This window comes from Solenopsis invicta, chromosome 3, assembly GCF_016802725.1.
Source record: "Solenopsis invicta isolate M01_SB chromosome 3, UNIL_Sinv_3.0, whole genome shotgun sequence".
Lineage (NCBI taxonomy): Eukaryota > Metazoa > Arthropoda > Insecta > Hymenoptera > Formicidae > Solenopsis > Solenopsis invicta.
Window position 1 is genome coordinate 14246829 of NC_052666.1, and position 24525 is coordinate 14271353.

General features: G+C 37.2%; 1 protein-coding gene across 4 annotated transcripts in view; it reads left to right on the forward strand.

The window, feature by feature from the left end:
* LOC105196485 (sodium-coupled monocarboxylate transporter 1) overlaps positions 1-24525 on the forward strand; it is a 459320-nt gene that overhangs the window by 301218 nt on the left and 133577 nt on the right. For all 4 annotated transcript variants that reach the window (XM_039447232.1, XM_039447235.1, XM_039447233.1 and 1 more), the window contains 2 exons: positions 17409-17517; positions 18012-18121. In XM_039447232.1, the coding sequence (XP_039303166.1) occupies positions 17409-17517; positions 18012-18121 (219 nt within the window). The remainder of the gene's footprint in view (positions 1-17408; positions 17518-18011; positions 18122-24525) is intronic.

The window sequence follows — 24525 nt, forward strand, 5'->3', positions numbered from 1 at the left end:
AAATTTGTCTACTAAACAGTAATTAACGTGCATCTATTAATAACAACCTAAACATTAATTCTGTTGGCGCACATGCCCATAATTGGTGACCCCGACGTGATAGTCGTGTAGTGCTCATTTCGAGAAGTTTTTCGACAAGGATCGTGCGGTGTTATCCGGCCTTTCCGGAGGACACGCGACAGCAATTTTATTTGTTCCAGGCTAACTCGCTCAGAGTCAAGGCAAGCTACGCACATTGCGAAAAACCAAAACATTCACGTAGTTGCACGTAATCGGATAAATTAGGGATCGATGCATTTTGGAAGCGGCCGTTACAGCCATAGCGATTTAATGGGCGACTCGTTCAACGAATTTTCATATTCCTGGCGAGGTTTCTAACGCATCGATTGACCTCATTTTGTTCCGCGACTCATTGCAGCCCATTGCAGCTCATTGTAGTCGTCGAGATTTTTGTCCTTCGCAACAGCGCGCCACGCGCCATAGGACGAGAGTGCAGGAAACGACGCGCCATTAGATGAGAGCGTTGAAGGCGACACTTTTGGAGGCTATTTTTGCCATTTCGTCGCCGGAATATCTTGTCCATCAGGAAACTATCCCAGGCAAAGGTGTTTCCGACCTGTCAGCGAGCCACTTGCCGTTCTTCACGGCGCATTGCCGCCATTTGCAGAGCATCGCAGTTTTTTACGACGCATCGTCGTTTATTGCGGCGCAGTGCAGAACATCGCAGATCTTTGCAATGCTTTGCAGATCTTTACGGTATAATCCGTATCTTCAGGATCATCGAGACCTTCGTTCTCGTAACGTACTATCTTTTCTTTTTTCTCTTGTCAATGTACGCGTCCGCGCATCGGATTTAACCCAGCATTTCAAATTAGGGATTCACTTGCATGGCAACAGCACTGTATCATTCGCACATGCAACGTGCACGTATAAAACAGCGTACATCGTATTAATTGGCTCAACGGATTGTCATCGTCTCTTCGCGTTACCAGTTGTACATTTAACGTGTGCAATTAATGTAACGTCGAGTACGGAATCTCTAGCGATTGCATGCCTATATTAAGTGCAAATACATAGTTATTGGAAACCGATTTCTCTTTAAGCTTCTAGCAACGCCGCAGTAATTTTCGCACACAAAACGTGCATTTCTAGTGTGACGTCAAACTCGTTATTTTGTGCAACCATACGTCGTTCTTGCGTTCCGACGTTTCTGCATCTTAGACCGAAATTTCGCGTCGATGCTTATTTAAATATTTCAAATAGCAACATCGCATTATTGCTTGCAACACAACGTATTTTTTATACGATAACGGAATTCGTGAATCTAACAATCGTTCACAATTTTGTTGTTTACGCTCTGTCGGTACATTCTTATTTTGACGCTGACGTCATTAAGCGTCTGTGCAGTTTGGCGTTTGTTTTTGCGCCCAGGTAATAACAGTCATTTTTTCTACTCTATATATACCGCCGGCACCATGCCTGATGATCCGTCGCGCGTGGAAACTTATCGCGTTTTGAAAATCTCGCCGTTCTGGAAAAGCGAGCTTGAAGCGTGGATATTGCAGGTCGAGGCGTCATTACGTGTCGCAGGGATTACCGTAGATCGTACTAAGATTATCTCCTCACTCGGTAACGAAGTAATCGCGCATATCGTAATTTACTTAAAGCTGATCCTCCAATCGACAACTTATTTGACCGTCTTAAAGAGCGAATCCTATATGTGTATGCGATTTGTCCTGAGTCTCGCTTGCGCACCTTATTAAAAGGTCAAGTGGACGCACCCATCAAGCACCTTATCAAAAGCCCTCTCATTTGTTAAATCGAATGAAGAATCTTAACAATGGACAATGTAGTTCTTAGGTTCTTTGATCACTATTTATCAAGCAATTACCTGACTCACACAAAGCTATCCTAGCTGCAATAAATGAGCAGGATCTGTAAAAATTAGCAGAGATTGCAGATAGAATTATCGAAACCAATACCCCCAGTACTTCTATGGTACCATACATTGCTCCGGTAACTAAACAAAAAAACGCGTTATCCCCGTCTAGTATTGACAAAAAATTAAAATCATGAAACAGCTCGCCGCGTTAAATAAAAAAGTGTTCAAGTCGCGACGTAAACGTTTTTTCTCTTGAGACCAATCTCCCGGTCCGTCACGCGACAACAAAAAAGCTGACAAACATTTAGGCTTATGTTTCATCAATCGTAAATACGGAAAAAAGGCTCGTGGCAAGAAAAGTCAAACGACTCGAAAAACTAAAACTCCTTCCTCGTACAGAGACGGTCGGGGGAAACGGGGCCATCATGTTTACGATCGTGCTACCGGTCGTCAATTCCTCTTAGATACGGGCACGGAGATTTCTATTCTTCCCGTACAGCTTTGCGATAAAAATCAGCCGTCCAAACTTAAATTACTTGCAGCTAATAATACCGTTATTAATACCTTTGGTTGCCTTACGTTAGACCTCGGTCTCCGGCGACCCTTAACCTGGAATTTTCAGGTAGCTGTTGTACTTCACGCATTTATTGTTGCAGATTTCTTAAGGTTTCACTAACTTTTGGTTGACTTACATAAGCATAGGCTTATTGATTCTCAAACTAAACTTTTTGCCGTCGGCAAAATTCGAGTCATAGCTAATACAAAGGTTTCAACAATAAATCGCAAGTCTAAATTTGCGGACATTCTCTCTGAGTTTCTTGAAATAACGAGAGTGGATCAAATGGCTCTTTCAGAAACACGTGATGTTGAGCATCACATTGCAACCTCAGACCCGCCTGTAGCAGAACGTCCTCGACATTTAGCGCTGGATAAATTAGCAGCGACCAAAGCCGAATTCAAACAGCTCATGAGCTTAGGTATTTGTAGGCCTTCTAACAGCGCCTGGTTCTATCCATCTAGTTAAAAAAAAAAAAAAAAAAAAAAAAAAAGGTGATTGGCGTGTTTGCGGTGATTATCGCAGATTAAATGCGATAACTATACCAGATAAGTATCCGATTCCTTACCTGCATGATTTTACTGCTAATTTAACAGGAAAAACCATTTTTTTTGTCCTAGATCTCTACAAAGCGTAACAACAGATTCCAAAAAAGTAGAAAAAAAGACGTGCCAATAACGGCCGTCATCACCCCATTCGGATTGTTTGAATACGTCTACATGACTTCGGATTACGTAACGTGACTCAATCGTTTCAGCGTTACATACATTGCGCTCTTCAGGATCTAGATTTTGTATTTGTCTACATCGATGACATTCTTATTGCGTCCTCTTCAGATGAGGAGCATAAGAATCATTTGGATACAGTGTTTCAAAGACTTAAAAAATTTGGGTTATTTATTAACCCAGTTAAATGCACTCTAGGGGTGTAAGAAGTTGCCTTTTTAGGTCACTTAGTTAACCGGAACGGTATCAAACCGGTATCATCCCCGAACGAGTCGTCTCCATCCAAGATTGGCCAAAACCTCGTATTATCGCCGATCTCCGACGATTCTTAGGCGTCTTAAATTTTTATAGGCGCAGCCTTTTCCAGGCAGTGCGCGTACAAACTCCGCTGTACAGTTCGTGCCAGGTATGCCTGGGGTCCGATTCTAGGGTCCATGTTTTGTTCTTAGTTGTTTTTACGTTCATGACTATTATAAGTGGATGCTGCGTCAACGATCATGAATGTATCGTAGTGTTAGTAAATTATGTTTTGACAGCTGGCCGATGTAACCTCAGTTTTGATCGGTGAAATCTCCGAAATATTCCAAAGCTTAATTGAAAAGAAACGGATCGAAGCCTTTGATATATCAGATAAGTTGTAGTTTTGAAAATAAAAAATGTTATTATTTGACAATAAGAAAATATACTTTGTGAGCTGTTTTTCTGACGATTACAGGTAATAATAAGACTTGGTGTGAGACATTACCGTATTCTTTAATAAATGTAAGGATAGTCAACAGTGTTTGTAACGATAATTATCAAAGGCTTTGATCCGCTTCTTTTTAATTAAGCTTTGGAATATTTCTGAGATTTCACTAATTAAAACTGAGGTTACATCGGCAGGCTGTCAAAACATAATTTACTAACACTACGATACATTCATGATCGCTAACGCAGCATCCACTTATAATAGTCATAAACGTAAAAACAACTAAGAACAAAACGTGGACCCTAGAATCGGACCCCAGGCATACCTGGCACAAAATGTACGTCTACTTGAAAGATTTGCGGAAAAACAATAAGCGCGAAATTGCGTGGACACTCGATGCCGAAGCCGCGTTTGTTTCAGCCAAATCTAGCCTAGCTAACGCAGCCTTATTGGCACACCCGTCCATTGATTTATTTGAAAACACGCTTAGTTACGGATGCTTCGAACTTTTCGATGGGAGCTGTCCTTGAACAAAAGTTCTCAGTTTCTTGAAAACCTTTGTCTTTTTTTTGTAACAAACTACTTTTCGACGCCCCTCCCTCTTCCGGACCGCCTAACTGTCCGAGCCGTTCGGCCGAACAACCGCCGGATGGCAATTATCGGCGCATAATGCTTAATATAATCAGAGACCGAGCAAGCGAGCGAACGCTTCCGCGTGCTTCGCATCTCCAGGCGCACGTGCTCTTATTCCGTCGCCGTCCGAAGCTACGCTCTACGCGCCCGAAGCGAGAGACTCAAAATCGAATAGCGGAGATGCTGCTTCCGGACCGTTCCGCTGCAACACGTCGCACATTTCCTCACCTCGATTCTCGGGTATATAAGGCGGCGTTCGGACGAAAGATACTTTGTCCACTTCTGGCCGATACAGAAGCTTCTGCTTCCGCCGTACAGAAACTGCCCAGGTCGAAGAAGAGATCGAGCGCCTCGGTCTCCGTCAAGGCACTTGACCCGCGATCGTTCCCGATACAATTCCAACTCCGCTTTCTTACTCGCCGCAACAGGCTCAAGTAAACTTGAGCCTTGTCAAGCTATTTAACGCAGGGCGACTCTAAACGCATCCCGAGTCCGACGTTACCACGCGTAAGGGGTACTGTGCTCCATGTCTCCACCAAGCGCACTTGACGTGGAGTAGTGCCACCCGGCGAATTGCATTAAGCGGTATTAACCGCATCGCGACGGGCCGCGCAAAAGTAAACACGAAAACACGGATCCGTGTACGCGCCGCGCCCCGCCGCGCCGTACCGCATCACGCGTCGCGTCTCGCAACACGTTTTTCACGGCCACAATAACAAGGCCGCCCGAGTTCCGGAAAAAGAACTCGACGCCGTTCCGAGAAACGCGTCTCGCAAAACAGGTGCCTTTGTAAATATACCTGTAAATAGATAGCCGTATTTCATTCCCGAGTATATTATCACGTCTGTTCGCGCGCTTTCGTTTACTATTATATTATAAGTTCCGCGTTAATTACCATCCGACTTTATCTCCATATTATTGTAATTACATTACCAACTCTATTCCGCACCATCAGACGTATGTTCATGAGACTTATGTTGATCTCATCACGTTTATTCAATATCAAATAAATACTCTCAGTTTACAAACATCCAAAACGAAGTCTAGTTCTTTCAGGCGACCTTTTGCGCCCGTTTCCGCACCGCTCATCGTCCGTGCGCGAAGTACGGTTGTTACAATATTAAAGGCACGTTGAAATCGGAGGGAGTCACTTCCGTAGCGCACGAACGCGCGGACGGGTGCGCGTACCGTGCGTATAGAGGGGCTTTAATTATTTTTGGAAAATGGGAATGTTGCATTGCGTAACTTTATTATATACCGTTGAATTTGTAATAAAATAAGCTTTATTTTACTTATAAAAAAAATAAAAATTTTGAAAAAAAAATAGGTAAGTGGTGAGGGAAAGTATTAAAAAAAAATTAAAAAAAATTTTTTTTGCTGTTATAAATTACTGTTCAAGCCATTCAACTTTCATTTAAAACATTTTTTTCTACTTTTTATAGTTTCGATGGTATACGCTTTAAAAGAAAAAAATCGATTTTTTTCAAAGGGATGTTTCACCCCCTTAAAGTGCGTATGGGCACGTATAAAAAAATACGTGTCCCTTATTTTTATTTGTACTACAACATATTAAAAGCTCGTTTTAATCTGAGGCGGACATTTCCTTATGTTTCCTGTAAGTCAAAACCAAAGACAATGCAGATTACACATTTACTTAATTACAACTGTATTGAAAAGTAATTTTATTAAAGAACACGTTAAATTTAGAGCGTGTGCTTATTTGTGGAACCTTCTGATGTAACAAACTAAGCCACAATAATTTGTTTTTAATTATTAATATTTCTCTTGGTTACTTCAAAATAATCAAACTGAAAAATAACAATTATCAAAAAAATTATCAAAAATATTATAAAAAATTTTATCAAAAAAATTTGACTAATTTTAGTAATTTAAAAAAGCCACTGTCATTTTATATTTACTATTATTATTACTATAAAACTATTATTTCAACATTTATTGTATGGTATTGATTTGTCTTTGTGTTCTTTTGCGTAGTCAACGCAATATAAGACAAATTTGTCTTATTGTGAAGTAATATCGAACGCACGGATGGATAGGCGATACCATGCGTTATGGAGTGGTTTTCAATTATTTTTGGAAAATGAAAACGTCGCATCGTAACTTTGTCATATACTATTAAATTTGTAATAAAATAAGCTTTATTTTGCTTATAAAAATTAATAAAAATTTTGAAAAAAATAGGTAGGTGGTGAGAGAAAGTATTTAAAAAAATTTTTTTATATTTTTTTATCATTGTTATAAGGTACTTTTTGAGCCATTTAACTTTTAATTAGAACATTTTTCTCTATCTCTTATAGTTTCGACGTTACACGCTTCGAAAGAAAAAAACCGATTTTCTTCAAAGGGGTGTTTCGCTCTTAAAAATGCATTAGGACATGTATAAAAAAATACGTGTCCGTTATTTTTATCTGTACAACATATTAAAGGCACGTCAAAATCTGAAGGAATTACTTCCGTAGCGCACAAACTCGCGGACTGGTGTGCGTACCATGCGTTTAGATTTTTAATTATTTTTGGAAAATGGGAATGTCGCAACTTTATCATTTACCGTTGAATTTGTAATAAAATAAGCTTTATTTTGCTTATAAAGAGAAATAAAAGTTTTAAAAAAATAAGTAAGTGGTGAGGAAAACCATAAAAAATTTTTTTTTGCTGTTATGAAGTACTCTTCAAGCTATTCAACTTTTATTTAGAACATTTTTCTCTATCTTTAATAGTTTCGACAATATACGCTTTGAAAGAAAAAAACATTTTCTCTTTTTACCCCCTAAAAGTGTAAAGAGGTACGTATAAGAAAACGTGTTCTTTATTTTTATTTGTACTACAATATATTAAAAGGTTGTTTAAATCTAAGACGGACACTACGGTCACTTTCCTTGTAAGTGAAAATCGTTAAAATGTAAAAAAAATCGTTTTTTTGCTCTATTTTGGTCACGTATTTATATAGAAATCTAAAATTTGATACATAAATGTCTTTTCTTATAAGCTATCTTACAAGTAAACCTACGGAAGTGTTACTCTCCGATTTTTCTGAAATTTGGATATGTTATAATACATGAAAAGCTAAGTGACACGTATTTTTTTTAGCGACGGAAAAACATATTTAGGGGGTAAAACAATGTCAAACAAGCGCGACAATACAGAGGTTATTTACTCCCCAAATATTTATATAAAAGAAAAACATAAAATACATGTTTTTTAATTAGTTTTCTTTTTAAAGTTTTAATAGATTTCACTCTGATTAGATCAAAACTGATTTTTTGCAGCAAAAAATTAGTTACTTTAGGGGTAGTTGGCCTCCTAATTTTCACTCCTCCTCCAACATACCTAAGCCGATTTTCGTCTTCTATCAAAAGATACTTTCATACCAAAAATCATTAAGATCGCTTCACTGATCTCAAAGATATTGCAATTTTTCCATTTTACCCCCTATTTTGGGGGAGTTGTTTTACCCCCTAAATATGTTTTTCCGTCGCTAAAAAAAATACGTGTCACTTAGCTTTTGTATTATAACATATCCAAATTTCAGAAAAATCGTAGAGTGACACTTCCGTAGATTTACTTATTAGAAACAAAACCAAATCGAAAGCCGTGAGGGCACTTTCATCATACTAATTCTGCTAGGCCTTAGCTATATAATTTAAAATAGTTAAATGTTGCTACTCTATTTGATCATCAGACTGCGGATGTAAAGGAATTGTTCTAGTTTTCTTAGCTCCCAAAAGAAGAAGGATTTCTTTAAACAGCCAAAATTCAAAATTCTTTCCCTGATCAGTATGAATCTCCTGAGGAACACTATGTCTAGATGTTACTTGTTCTACAAAAGTTTTTGCAACAGAAGAAGCTGTCTTATTCCTAAGAGGAATGGCCTCTGGCCGCTTCGAGAAACAATCTACTACCACCCACAAATATTTGTTCCCTGAAAGAGAAAGTGTAAGTGGTCCAAGAATATCCATCTGAATTCTTTCAAAAGGAACTCCAATATTGTAAATCTGTAAAAGAGATTTATCTTTATCAAAAAAACCCTTTTTAGCCACACAGATTACATTGAATATGTTGGCCGTACCAGTTAAAACGGCTTCGGGAATCCAATTTATATAAAGTTTTGCTTATTTATTTGGTCCAAACTGCGAGGTGTTGTAATTAATATGGATTCACGTTATCACAAATTATATTTATTGCGTGAGGCCGACTTTACAATGAGAACGATGTGCAGCGTAGCGTAGTTCGGCGAGGAAGAAAGCGATTCGGGCGCAAAGCACGATCGAGTTAACAAAGTGACGCAAAGCAACACGAATGCATCCGATTTGTAGCAAAGGTGTCTAGTAAGAAACTAGCGGCGAGTGCCACAGAGATATGTAATGCAGGAAATTTGAATAAAACATAATATTTTACATATATTTTACAAAATCTACACCAATTTTTTACATCACCCTTACTAGTAGACCAATAGAATCTCTTCCTAATTTTCTCAAAAGTCTTATTGACGCCAAAATGTTCCCCAGAAGCAGAATCATGAGCCTCTTCTAAAATCTGATTTATTTTTCCACGAGAGACAACGATTTAAAAAACATGAGTTTTTAAATTTAGAGCCACTCATCTTTTATCTTCATTTTCAATAATAAAGACATCCCATTGAGACCCGTAAATTTTTGCTAAAACTTCTAAAGAAGAAATTTCCTGTTTAGTAGAACGTCTTTCGCTCTCTGTTCTTTGTAAAATAATCGCAATAGCCTGATTATTTAATTCACAAAATTTACTTAAATCATTTCCTTCAAAAACTATGCGGCGAATTACGTCAGAAGAATCTCTATTTTCCTTAAATTCCACTTTAGAGCAATAATTGCATCTATTCTTTTTGTCAGATCTTCTAGATAGACCGTCTGCATTTTTGTGTGCAACTCCCTTCCGATGGACGACTTCAAAATCATGCTGTTGGAAACCTTCCAAACAACGTGCCAATTGTCCTTCCAATTCCTTAAAAAACATTAACCAACAAAGAGAAACGTGATCAGTACGAATCAAAAACTTACGGACGTACAAAGAATGATGGAAAAATTTCATTGAGCTAACAATAGTAAACAACTCCCGTCGAGTCACACAATAATTGCGTTTGGACTTATTCAATATTCGACTAAAATACGCGATGATTTTCTCTTTTTCATTCTGTCTCTGAAACAAAACTGCGCCGATTCCATGATTTGATGCATCTATATATAAAGAAGAATAAACTCCCCTTCCTCAAAGGAGGAAAAGAGGAAGATATCAAAGCCCGCTTAAGAGTAGTGAAAGCCTTTTGACAAGATTTGATCTAGATAAATCTAATGTAATTCTCTGTTAATTCAAATAAAAGTTTAGCAAAAGAAGAAATTTAACGAACCTTCGGTAATAGGAACAAAATCTTAAGAAACTACGTACTTGTTTCTTATTTTTGGTAACTGGCCAACTTTCAATGGCCGAAGTCTTTTCAGCGTCCGTAGTGCATCCCTTCTCAGAAACGATATGACCAAGATATCTAAATTTTTTACTAAATAGAGAACACTTTTTTGGATTTAATTTTAAATTGGCTGACCTTAGACGAAGAAGAACTTTTTGTAAATTATCCAACATTCCCTCGAAAGTTTTATTGTAAATTAGTGCTGTTGGAAATTTTGGCCGGATTTTTTGATACACTATTGTTCCCCTCCCGCCGCTCGCGCGTTAGCAACGCGCCGCCGGACATTTGTAACTAAGAAGCGCAACACTTTGTCTCAGAACCGTGCGTAATACAAAAATTAAAATATTACAAGTCATAAGACAATCTAATTGTTTAATGCCTAATAGTACTGAAAAAGTTATTGAAATTTTTTCTTGATACTTTAATAATTGCATTTAAGTAATATTTTATTATTATATAATAATTATTTAATTATTATATAGTAATAAAACATTGCTTAAATGCAATTATTAAAGTATCAAGAAACAATTTCAATAATTTTTGCAGGATTATTAGACATTAAACAATTAAATTGTCTTATAACTTGTGATCTTTTAATTTTTGTGTTACGCACGATCCTGAGACGAAGTGTCGCGCTCCTTACAAATGTTTGGTGGCGCATTGCTAACGCGCGAGCGGTGAAAGAGGAACAATAGACATGCATCAAAAAATCTGGCCGAAAGTTGCAAGTAGCTAAAAGCCCTGCTATAAATGAAAACGTGATCTAAATAAACCAAACAGATTTTATGTAAAGTCTCACCTAAAACTTTTTCCGTCAACCGCTCGTAGCTAGCGTATTACACAAACCAAAAGGCATAACTTTAAATTGCGAGAGCCCATTTTCAATGGAAAACGCAGTTTTTTTTCCTATCCTCTGCACAAATTCCCATTTGCCAATAACCACTGTTAAGATTTAAAGTCGTAAACCAGGAATTTCCAGATAAATAATCCAAGATAACGTCTATTCTTGGTAAGGGATAACTATCTTTAACAGTCACCGCATTCAACTTTATGTAATCCACACAGAATCTTAGTGATCCATCTTTTTTTCTTAACTATAATTGCAGGTGACAACCTAGAACTTTATGACTCTTTAATAACTCTTTGATACTTCATATCCATATTAATAGATTCCACTTCCTGACGGTGAATGAATAGGAATCCGCCTCGGAGCCTGTTTGTTCGGCCTTAAGTCTGAAACATTGATACAATGCTTTAAAACTTTACAATTTCCTGCAAAAACGTCCTTTGAGAAAACATCCTTCTGATAAAAAAAGCGACGCTTTTCTTTTGCACCTTGCTGAGCTCAACCAAGCTTTGATGAAAAAGCTCATCCAGAAATTCAGAAATTTTTTCATCCAAAATCACGCGAGAACAAAATTTCATTATTCAGTTTATTCTTACTATTAAATTCCAAATTAAAAATTTTAGCCCAATTTATTATACTTTTTTGAGGAAATCCACCTTTAAAATACAATCGTCCGAAATTTGTGCAACTAAAAATGGAAATTTTAAACAGAATTTTCCTATAACAATTTTAGCAATCACTTTGAATTCAACAGCACCCTCTTCCCCAGTCGGATATTTCAAACTACAATTTCCTAATAGCAAACGTAGTTTTGAGGAACCGATCAATTTCCTATTTAATATTGAGATATTGGAAACCGTGTCCACTTTAAGAAAACACATTTGGCTATCCATTGTTTCTTCATAACAAAAAGAATTTTTTAAAAAATAATCTTCCTAATTCTAAAATCCTGATTATCAACAATTTTCGGGCCACGCTTTTCAGTCGAACTTGCCTCGACTAAGCTTAGTTTCCCCGTTCTTCACTTTTAAAAAAAGGTCAGTCTAAACAGTAGTGTCCCATTTTTCCGCATTGTCAACATTCTACATTCTTACTAGACTTTGATTGAAAATTCTAAAATGTCTTTTTTTGTTCTCTATTTTCATTTTTGCTTTCGTCCTTTATCTTTCTTTTCTTTATGAAATTAAATCCCCTATAATTGTTACCAAATTTTTGAGTAAAGTTATTTTTCTGGATTACTTTAATAGCGATATTTCTTTGTGCTGCCAATTGCAAAGAATTTATCTCCTCTAACTGTAAGATTCGTTTTACAAAATCGTCCATCAGTGCCAAAATAAATTGCGCACAAGCAATCTTATCACGTACTTTGTGGGAACATTCAGGGTAAGCCAAACGCGCCAAACGCTCTATATCTGAACCTGAAACGGTTAACTCCTCTCCGAACTTCCGTTTAGGATTAATAAACTGTAAATAGTACGATTGAGTCAAAAGCTCCTCTCCAAAATATAATCTAATTTCGCCCTTAACTCCGAAAAAAACGATGATTCCATTTCTGCGATTCCGTCAAGAACGGTATGCGCTTTTCCCCGCAAACACAAAGCGAAAGCCATGGTCTTGGCCAAATCAGACTAGCTATTAGAACGCGAAATTAAATTAAACTGATTAGAAAATTTGCACAAAGAAACGTTTCCATCATAAATGTTCGAGTTCAATTTGTGGTCCCAATTCAAAACGTGGATTTTTCGTAAGAGAAACACCGTTAGAGAGAGGAATATTATTGAAAAGACTGAGCTGTGTCTCCCGAAGACGTTGCAGCTCCTCATCGCATTGACGCAATAATGTTGCTAACTCCTCTTGACGTAGATAAACGGCTCGCTTCTCACGCATCTTCTTCAGCTCCTCTAAAGTTGAACGAAGGACAGCCTCTGCAAACAAGCTCTCGTCGTCACCATGCGAGGACTCAGACATCTCCACCGAACGTGTGCAAATCCGCTTCCTTGGTTCCGTCATAGCACGTTTTACATTTCAGATAATGATGCAAGAACAGTCAGACGAGTCCTCAAAATGTTACGTTTGGAAAGATCAGCTCGTTTTCTATTCTCACTCGCGCACTTGTTCTTACACTCGCATTCAGGAAATAAAACAGCTTTCTTTAATACAAAAGAGCTTTCTAATAACACAGCTTTATTTAAGAACAGGGCAAGAAGAAATTAACAATACGGACACCATAACACATTGGCAGAAGATCTGCAACCATGACGCCGTTACTGCTAATATCACACGCCGATACTGCTAATATTGGGCGTAATATTATTAAACACTATAACTTTTATTTAAAACATTTTTTTCTTTAGTTAAATATTCATCAAAATAATGTAACAAAAGACAATTTTTGAGTTTTGACTTTAAAAATGACCTTGCCGCCAGCTGGTAAGGTTATATTCACATAAAAATACAATAAGTAAAAGAGAAAGCATTTTATTTAAATAAAATCGGATGTGTGCCTTTTAGAAAGTTTTATCTTGTGTCTCTGCTGAAACGCGCGCGCGCACGAACGCACGCACATACATATATACAGGGTAAATACTACTTATGCTTTCATAGGTTGACAGAGCAGCTAAAACTAAAAAAAAAGTCCTTTACCATTTTTCAAAATTTGCAAGAGTTACCAAGATAAAAATTAATAAAGTTGGCAAATGAGCACGTACTTTCCCTACCCACCACGGCGGCCGCCTGTCGGTCGTCAAACCATAGGCAACCGCGGTAGGCGGCGCGGTGAGAAGGGAAAAGCAGCAATGACTGCCTTACCCGTCTCACCGTGCCGCCTGCCGCAGCTGCCTATGGTTTGGCGACCGACATATGGTCCCCGCGTCAAGTGGGTAAGATAAGTACGTGCTTATTTGCCGACTTTATTAAGACCCAGATATTTCCCAATTTTGACTCGGACCTCCTCCACGTTAAGCTCGAGGCGGCTTTCTCACCCGAGGCCCGGCAAACCAGATGGCCTTCATTTTTTGGAGGGCTATTTCCAGACCCAGCAATTTTTACTAGGGCCATTTCCAGATCTACTCTTCTCACTAAGTGTGCCACTTTTACCTCAGCAAGACAAATGGTGCTCCTCCAAACGTCCTCCAAAACCAGGAACAGGATGTTATCCGCGTAATACACCGTAGAGAAGAGCACCTCGAAGGACTCAATCGTAGCCCAGATCCCACAGAAGCGGTTCCAGGACCGAGCCCTGCGGGAACCTAACCCCACGATGGATCTTCTCCTTATGGATCTCCCCGTACCGCACCGGAGAGATGCCCTTGTCCCAAAGGTAGTCCCGACCTCCTTCTGCATATACGCTGACACCCGATGAAACCGGAGTGCCTGACGTATACATTCCCACGGAAGGGAGTTAAAAGCGTTGGCGATGTCCAGTAACACCGCCAACACCACTTTCCCGTGAGAAACAATCTCATCCGAGAGGGGCCGCACACGCCGAATTGCACCGACCATGGACTGGTCCACCCGAAATTTGAACTGGCATTCTACTAGGTCGGGGTCCTCCTAGGACAAGTGTTCTTGGAGGCAGGTTGCCAGAAAACTTTCTAACATTTTGCCCACTCGAGCAGGCAGATGGGGCAGGATGCTAAGGCAGACCCAGCAAGTTTGCCCTCTTTTGGCAAGAATACTATCTGCGCCTCCTCCCATACGACGTGAAACCGTCCGGCCTTCAAACATTTCCCAAAAAGGTTCTGGAGGCTTTCCACCAGTATCCCTGTTATTTTTACATGCCATCTTAGGCATATAAATACAGTAATGTTATATTAACATTACTGTATAATATACAACTTAAAACTCTATAATTTTTGTATGAAGCATTTTTCTTAGTAATACATTGTCCTTAAAATATTTTACTAGGCTTTTTTGTCACCTTGCGTATATCTATGTTCTGTAATTACTATAGAATTAATTTTTTTAGAATTTTTTACTGAGTGTAGCACACCGTACTGTAATATTTATATTGTAATGCGGTAATATTGCAATGCAATATTCTTTGTTATAATATTTTTAATATTTGTTTAAAGTTACAAGTGAGAAAAGGTGGAAGGGGAGAGGGGGAGTTAAACTGGGAAAAGAAAATGTCTACTTCTTGTCGTATGCAGATGATATGCTGCTGTTGGCGGAGGAGGAGGAGGATATGAGAAGCATACTGGTTAGGTTGGAGAAGTACTTAGATGGTAAAAGACTGGAACTCAATGTGGGCAAGACAAGGATTGAGGTTCAAGAAAGAGGTGGGGGGGGGGAGGAAAAGGAAAGTGAATTGGAGGTGGAAGGGAAAGGTAATAGAGGAAGTAAAAGAGTTTTCCTATCTGGGTTACGTAGTGCAAAGCAATGGAGGGCAAGGGGCACAGGTGAGGGAAAGATTAAGGAGAGGAGCAGCAGTAATGGGAAAAATATGGGGAATTGGGAAAAGAAGGTCTAAGGGGGACTGGGAAAGATTGTGCTGGTTATTTGACGTATTGGTTTGGCCGGTGATAGGTTATGGGATTGAAATATGGGGATGGAAGGAAAGGGAAGCATTGGAAAGAATACATGAAAGATTCCTGAAATGGGTGTTGGGGGTAAATTGGGGGACACCCGGGTATATGGTGATGAAAGAACTACAGAGAGGAAAGTTAAGGAAAAGGGCGGGATTAAGGGCAATAGGGTTTGAAAAAAGGTTGGAGAAAGGAAGAGGAAGCGAACTAGCAAAGAGGTGTTGGGAGTAAGTGAAAACAAGAACTAGAGGAAAGAAAAGTTTGTCAGAATAGGAAGAGGAAAGAAGGGAATTTTTTGGGATGAGAGGAGTGGGGGTGGGTGAGAGGGGTATAGTAGGGAGTGATATGGAGGACCTGTTTAAGAAGGAGAGAGAAATGCAAAGGGAGGAAAGAAGGAAGAGAATAATGAAGACAAAGGGTAATAGGGAATATGAATGGATTAAAGAGGAGGGAATTCCGGGGTATTTAAAAAAAAGTGGGGAGAGGGCAGGTAGCAAAGTGTGGCGAGATTTAGACTAGGGAACGGGATGAGGGGTAACAGGCACTGGGAGGGGGAAGAGTGTAAGAGGTGCAGGATGTGTGAACGTATGAACAAAACGTGCAGTGTGGGAAAAATGTGTAAGTTGGAAGCATGAGAAAGGGTGGCAGGTGTTGAGGGGGATTGTGCTGGGAGAAGATGGGGAAGGAGAAGAATGGTTAAGGAAGTTAGAAGTATTGAGGGGGTAGAATGGATGTGAAGGGGGGAAGGGGGGAGAATGGATGTAAAAGGGGGAAGGGGGGAGAATGGGTAAGTGAAGATATGAATGAGCAAGTGAAAGAAAGGATAATTGAATGGGGCTCACAAAAAACACCGGAAACGGAGGTCCCGATAGGTTAAGTAGGATTGCGGCGTATGTGTGGATGTGTACAGTAGGAGAGGATAGGATAGATTTAAGTGTAGATCGCGGCGTCCTAGTTTGTAAGCTTAAGTAAGTTAGTTGGTAAGGAATAATTGTATGGAGATGTAACCCTAAGAAAATGCAATAAATTATATCTATATTTGTTCAAAGCTATATGTCATACTAAAATATAATACAAATATTACAGAATATTATGTTGTGATACATTGTATTGTATCAGTGATATTTCTGTAATATTTTATTATAATTTTTAATATTACTGAAATATTATAATGTTACTATAATATTATTGCAACGTTACATGCTATATAGGGCAACCCAAATCATTTGTGTAAAATCCTTTAAGTATATAGACATGGAGAGGAAATGATAGCACTGAAAGTGTATCCAAAATCTGTGCGAGAGAGGAAGATATACAACCTATGTACGTTCTCTCTGTGCGTTGCTTACACAAAACCTAATCTATATTTTACCATATTTTACGCTTAACGTAATAGATGCTTATATTTACTTACGTATGATAGGAAATCGATTTCTTGCGATTGCCGCACAAAACACAATACACATCTGTCAAAGTGTCGAATAGTGTCAAACTTGTGGTACAAACGCAATGAAGTCAACACATGCGCAGAGATGATGGATATGGCTTGTATATTTCCCTCTTACACAAATGGGACACACTTACGGCCTAAACGGGAAACAGTGCAATTTCTCCTCCATGTCTATATACTCAAAGATAAAATCATACGATCTGCGGCAAGTTTATTTCATCTGAATTTTTATTTTATTTCAATTATTTACAAAAGGAATATTTGATAATACTATAATAATTGTAACATATCAAATATATTGTTAATATAAATAAAAATAAGAATATTAGTTATATTAATTCTGCAATCAATTTTGCAATTTATATTTGAACTATATCAAAATATTTTTAATATTTTAATAAAGAAACAGAAATGTTTCCTTGGCTTTTTTTGATATTGATTTTTTTGTATTAATAGTAAACCAGAAATATAATTTTATATCCAAAAAATTAAATATTTTGTGAATGCAATAATACTTAAAGTTTATAATTATTATAATTATTATGTCATATAATTATTAGAGTTATTATATTATAAGTATGTAATTTTTATCAAATAATCGGTATTAATGATTATCAATGATTTCATAAATTATGTTTTTTAGAGCACTCTGGATTTTTATGGTCGGTGTTACACTGTTGATTTGTCTATGTGGATATGCTGGTATGCTGATTTATGCTTGGTATCATGAATGCGATCCACTTACGACCAAGGTATTTGTTCAATTTCTAACACAGGGTTTTTTAAACTTGTGTGGACTGCGACCCATTTTTTAAAACGACAAATTTCTATGATTCATTTAGCTTTAATACCCATAAAAAACAAAGAGAATTGATTATTTATTTATAACATTTCATTTATTCCATTTTACTTTTTCTACCTTTTTACATTTATTGAATATAATTTTAGAAATATATTTTTCTAATACATAATAAGTTATAAAGATGTAAAGAATGTGTTTATTTCCTATTTTGTCGTTGGCAGTTTTGATATCAATCTCAAGTCATTTTGATTTGCAAAAAGTTTAATAACTATACTTTATTTCGGATTTTAATTTTGATTATTGCTGAAAAATTTTTCGGGATTCATCAAAAATCGACTCGCCATCTATTAATGGGTCGTGATTCACACTTTGAAACCCAATCTCTGCTCTGACACATTTGATATTAAAGCTGAGATCAATTGATTGTATTTATGTATAACACAGCTGGCACGTGCTAAGGATCAACTATTACCGTTGTTAGTTATGAACGTTTTAGGAGAATTTCCAGGACTTCCTGGTCTCTTTGTGGCTGGTGTATTTAGCGCTGCACTTAGGTAGCTATATTTATGTTTAATAATAAAAATAAGGTAGAATAAAAGACTTATCATATTGTATGCATATAAACCACATTAAAAAGCTCTATAATTTGGTTTTGTGATACGTGTATGCGCAAAGAAAATGCCTAGAAAAACATTTTGCTGACAACTTGTTTACTACACGTATGACGACGTATTGGGACAATAGTTTACTTCAATAATATGAACTGTTTTTGTGCATGATTTGCTGAATATAATGCGCAAAATTTTTGACAAGAAAACGGTCGAAACTGTTTCTCATCGATTTTGATAAGCTTTGGAGATATTGAAGAACATTAAAAAATATTAGACTCGTAAGAAACATTCCATGACAAAGTGAGCTATTTATTTTGAAAACTGTTTCAGATTTTAATCAAACCAAGATTGAAGCGTTTAAAGCAATAATTCTTTGTACAAAATCTTAGGTTTTTAATCCAGTTAGTTGAATAGTTGCAAGAACAACAATTTTTGAGATTTGTCATTATCCATTTGTCTTCACCTATTTTCTTTTTCTGGTGGAAAGCAGAGTTAAATAAAGTTAGTTCTTTTTCCAATAAAAAAGTATCTGTTTTTTCATGTTGTAATGTCAGATTTTAAGTAACTCTTCATTATCATTCCCGTTCAAGCTTTTGAAACCTTTGAAACCATACTGTAACCAAGAGCCACTATCGATTTTTATCTTTAATTCAAAATAAAATACCACATATCCTACTTTAATTGTTGCATTATGGAAGACACAGCCGTTTTTGTGATATAATTTAAAACAAAAAACCATACAGAACGGAGCGTGTATCTGATTTGCGGTATGAGAATTCCAGAAACTCCATGCGTGTTTTATTAACAAATAATGTCGCATTTGAGAGGAAAATTTAAATCTATTTTAGGAGGATTTAACGAATTTTTATGTTAAGGGGCAGAACCCTTTGGAAGGTCAAAAAAAGCCTATTTTTATAAATTTTTTTTACGGAAATTATATGAATGACTGATTAGAAATTTCGCACATATATTTATCTATGTTTTGTTGTTAATCACGAATTTTTCCTAGCAAAAATAACAAAAATTGTAATAATTATAACATTTTTTGCGCAACGTGTCCGAGCGCGCATCATCTTACGGTAATCATAAAATCTCGACACTCTGTTATCTAAAACAAGAAATTTAAAAAGATTCTTAATCTACAGATATTTTGTTATCGTCGGGACCAGAATTATTAAAATCGAACTGTTTTTAAAATTTATCTTTACATGCATGCACAATAATTATTTTAAAAAATAGTTTAATTTAATTAATTCTAGTTCCGACAATAATTAAACATCTGTAGATTAAGAATCTTTTTCTATTTGTTATCTAAGATAAGTGTGTCAAGATTTTGTGATCACCATGAGACGATGCGTGCTCGGGCACGTCGCACAAACAATATTGTAATTATTATTATACAATTTTTATTATTTTTACTTGAAAAAATTCTTTAATAACAATAAAATATAGATAAATATGTTTGCAAAATTTCAAATCAATTGCTCATATAATTTTTGTAAAACAATTTATAAAAGTAGGCTTTTTTTTAAACTTCCAAAGAATCCTGCTCACTTAAGTTATTTATGTTTTAGGAAAGTGGAGAAATTATTCTACAAATTAGTCTTCTGTAATTTCTGGATAAAAGCAACGGTAATCATATACTTTGAAGTAAAGTGTATTTATTATAATGAAAAATAATAAAATTAAATTAAAAAGAAATACTACGAGGTGTGTTCAAAAAGTATCGCGAATTTTGTGTTTTTTCAAAAATTATTTATTTATTCATGAATATCTATTTTGTCCCCTTCAAAGTAATCCCCATGAGATATTATACACTTGTGCCAACGGTTTTTCCAATCTTCGAAGCACTTCAAAAAATCATTTTTTTTATCTTGTTCAGCTCCTCCTTCGATGCCGTCTTTATCTCGTCAAGCGTAGCGTAACGTCGTCCTTTCATGGGCCTCTTCAGTTTAGGGAACAAGAAAAAGTCACAGGGGGCCAGATCTGGGGAATACGGTGGCTGCGGCATCATTAGTGTGTTGTTTTTGGCCAAAAAGTCGCGCACAAGCAACGATGTGTGAGCAGGGGCGTTTGGTACGAATTTCGCGGCGACCCGTCTCATGCCCAAATCATTGATAAAAATCGAATGGCACGAGCCAATCGATATGTTTAGGTCCTCAGCAACTTCTCTAACGGTGATTCGACGATTGGCCAATACCATTTTCTCCACTTCATTAATTTTTTCGTCTGTTGTTGAAGTGCTCGGGCGTCCGGCACGCTCTTCGTCGTTCACATCTTCTCGGCCTTCTGAGAACATTTTGTACCACCGATAAACGTTGCTTCGGTCCAAGGTAGCTTCTCCGTATGCCACAGTCAACATTCGGAATGCATCCGCGCACTTAATTTCATTTTTCACACAAAATTTGATACAGGTTCTTTGATCCATTTTTTTGAATAGGTAAAAATCGAAGACGATCCAAAACACGTGCAAGCAAAGCAGCTGTCAACAATTAAGTGAACATTCAAAATGGCCGAGCTTGTCGGCATAAGTGAGAGACATGAGTACCAACATAACGCCACAAAAAGATCGAAATTCGAATATACGTAACCCGCGAAAATTCAAAATTCGCGATACTTTTTGAACACACCTCGTATATATAAAAATTTTTATCGTTTCGAATAAAATTTTATAACTTCCGTAATTTTTCATATTCTTTGATAAAAATTTTGGGGTTGATTCTTAAAAGTATGTATTTTCATAAAATTCAATTTAAAAAAAATCGATTATTTTGACCCTCCCAAAGGTACTGCCCTCTTAAAATATTATACAAAAAATACAAAGTGTATGGTAAAGCTTACTTATATACTCTCGTGGGTTGTTAAAACAAGTCAAACTGAGAAAAAAAGTTCTTCACCATTTTTCAAAATTTGCAATAATTACCGAAATAAAAATCAGTGAAGTCGTTGAATGAGCGCGTATTTTTCCTACCCACCGCACGTGAGGATTGTCCGTCGGTCTCCAAGCCGGTGACAGTCGCAGCAAGCGGTACGATGAGAAGAGAAAGGCAGCCATATCTAGCGGCCAGCGGTGTAAGATTTCCGCTCTGAACTGCTTGTTTTCTGGTTGCGCTGCATGTTTCTGACTAGGCGACTGCTAAGCGGTCTCCGCGCGCAATGGGTAAAAAAAAATGGGCGTATTTGCCAACTTTACTAATTTTTTACTCGGTAACTAGTACGAATTTTGAAAAATGGTAAAGAACTTTTCCTCTCAGTTTACTTGCTTTCTTTTTTTTTACATGGGAAAATTCTCATGGATACCCCCCCTCTTTCTCGGAGTAGAGGGGATGGAGTTTTAGCCGGACTCCTACCGTCTAAAACCCTATGATGGTCCTTCTATCCGGACAAGGGAGGGAGGGGGGGAGGAGAGGGTAAATGAACTTTACCAAACACCCTGTATAAGGAAAAATGATCTTTTTTAAAACAAATATTTATTTTATTACTTTTTTATTGCTAAAGTTACATACTATACATTTTCCGTATTTTTTAATCTTGTTATAAATGTATTTTTTGTAAACAATAAATTATCTTTTGCATTAAAAATTTTTTTAATAAGAAGTGGCTTTGCGCTTGGTACGTAAATTATTTTATGTGGCGGACAAATAGTTTTAATGTTTTCGATGATTCATTTTATTCAAAGTTTATTATTCAAGTACATATTATTCAAAGATTAATCAAGTGTCTCCTTCTTTTCAAAAAATAAATATAAATCTGTAAAGAATACTTTTTTAGACAGATTCTCAAAAGCTAAAGTAGTGCTATTGACACAAAATGTCACTTCTTTTGTTCTACTAGGCAAAAAATGATTTTTATTAAAAAAATTTTCTAATGCCAAAAACAATTTTTTATTTCCAAAAAGTAAATCTATGATATTTATACAAGATATAAAAATACAAGATACAAAAAATATATAGTAAGTAACTTTAGTACAATAAGAAAAAATAATGAAATAAACACTTTGTAACAGTACGCGATTTCGGTGTAACAGTGCGGGAATTTGGGGTTGGTCCGAATAAGGCTCGTCGGTTGGTCAGATGTTTGAAATAATTATATCCAGTGTGTGTAGTTGGTAAAGAAATATGAAATGGTTTATTCTCTTAAAGAAAATGTAGCCGTTAACAAAAACAAAACAAATCACAGCGTAATTCCTAATACAAATAAAAAGCGCAAAGTGCGATACGCAAACATGAGTGAGGGGAGGGGGGAGAGGGGAGAGAGAGAGAGAGAGAGAGATTGACTGACTGACTGACTTGGTTTTATTAACATTTTGAAGACCTGTCCTTTAAGAATATGTACAGTAAAGCAAAATCGAGATATACAAAAAAATAACAGAAAAACTAAACTCAAAATACTAACCGAATAGAATGGTATAAAACAATAGTGTAAATGCATAGAAAATAAATTTTTAACTATAACGCAATTAATAAACTTGAATAAAAATAAAACAAAACAAAACAATAATATAAGCAATAATTGAAAAAAACAGAATACAGAATAAAAGAATAGAGAATAATACAAAATTAAACGAGATGACGTTATTGAAGAGAATATTAATAATATACAAAATAAAGATTTGAGACAACGTAACGTTGAGAAGAAAATTGTAAGCAGCATTTTTAATGCCACATGCCTAAAAGTAACCGCATCTTTACTTAATTAAGCTGCATTTAGGTTTGAGGTTGGCCCGCGCCCCTCCTCCGCAGATGATCAAAGAGAAAGAGCCTGAATGATTTTAGTGAGTTTGCCTCCCTCACACTAGGTGGAAGAGAGTTCCACTACTTACAGCTGGTGTAAATAAATGAATGTTGAAAAGTGAAGGTAAAGCGAAATCCATGTGAGAGGTAGAGCGAAGGTGGGAAAAGGAACGGAGGGAGGGGTTGGAAAGTGCTGGGGAGGAAAGGAGGAGATCCCGAGTGGATGATGGTGTAAACTAAAATACAAGTTAAATATTCTCTCCGGTCATTAGCGGTAAGCCATCCAAGACGCTCGTAGAACGGGGACACATGCTCGTCCCAGCAGAGGTCAAAAATGAAACAAACACACGCATTCATTAGGCGCTTGAGTTTAAGTTTTTGTTGTACGGTAAGATCAGTTAACACGGCGGGGCAATAATCAAAGAGAAGGAAAGCGAGCGATGTGATGAGCCGTACTCTTAGAAGACGTGAAAGAATATTCTTGTAATACTTTAGGCGCCAGAGAACCCTGTTTACACTGCAAGAGCTAGAGCGGACTTGGTCGGTCCAGTTGAGACTGCTGGTGATGTTCAACCCTAAGTTGCGAACAGAATCCGCAAATTCAATTTGCATGTTGTGTAAGTGGAGTATATATTTGCGGTTGGAATGGCGTTAACGTATCTGGCACTGCCAAGAAGCATGGCCTTGGTTTTCTTTGTATTAAGCCGAAGGTGGTTCAAGGCTGCCCACCGCTTAATCGCAGCGATATCTTCCTTGATTATTCCGATTGCCCTCTCGAGATCGTGAGGGAAAAATTAAATGTAGATTTGTAGATCATTTTCATATAGCAGATGGTTGCAACGCCGAAGCGAGCGCTTAAGATCGTTGATGAACATCGAAAACAGTAGAGGACCAAAAACAGAACCCTGAGGTACCCCAGCCCGGATGCGCGACCATGAGAAGAACGTCCCGTCGGACCCTCACACACGTTGGAATCTCGCCAATAAGTAGGAGCCGAACCAAGCTTATACAGATGGCGAAATGTAAAAATCGCGCGTTTTGTGCAACAAGAGAGCATGTGAGACCGAGTCGAAGGCCTTGGTAAGGACAAACATGACAAGAAGAGTAACCTTTCGCTTGTCGATATCTAGTCAAATGTCATCTACCAGTTTTAAGAGAGCGGTTTGCGTGCTGTGATTTCTCCTAAAGCCTGTTTGAAAAGAGTCAAAGAGATTGTATAGAAAAACATGTTCAGACAGATGATCAAAAGTGATTCGCTCAAGAATCTTGGACAGGACACAAAGCATAGAGATAGGACAGAAATCAGGACGGGAAGTAGGATTGTTAGTTTTCAGAAAGGGAAGAACGTGAGACCGTTTCCAGGATGAGGTGGAGGAGCTAAAGGAGGTGTTGAAAAGATTTAAGACTATCAGGAAAATCACAGGGAGACACAGATTGATGAGACGACGGTTCAGACCATCTGGACTGATAGAGTTTGATGTGCTTAATCTCAAAGCATTTCAGCAGCATTTCCGGTAAAATGTACGGAAAGTAAAACAGTGTAGAGGCAGGACTTGCACCAGCGGAGAGAGACGAGGGAGAGGAAGCTGTGAAAAGACGGGAGGGGGATTCAGG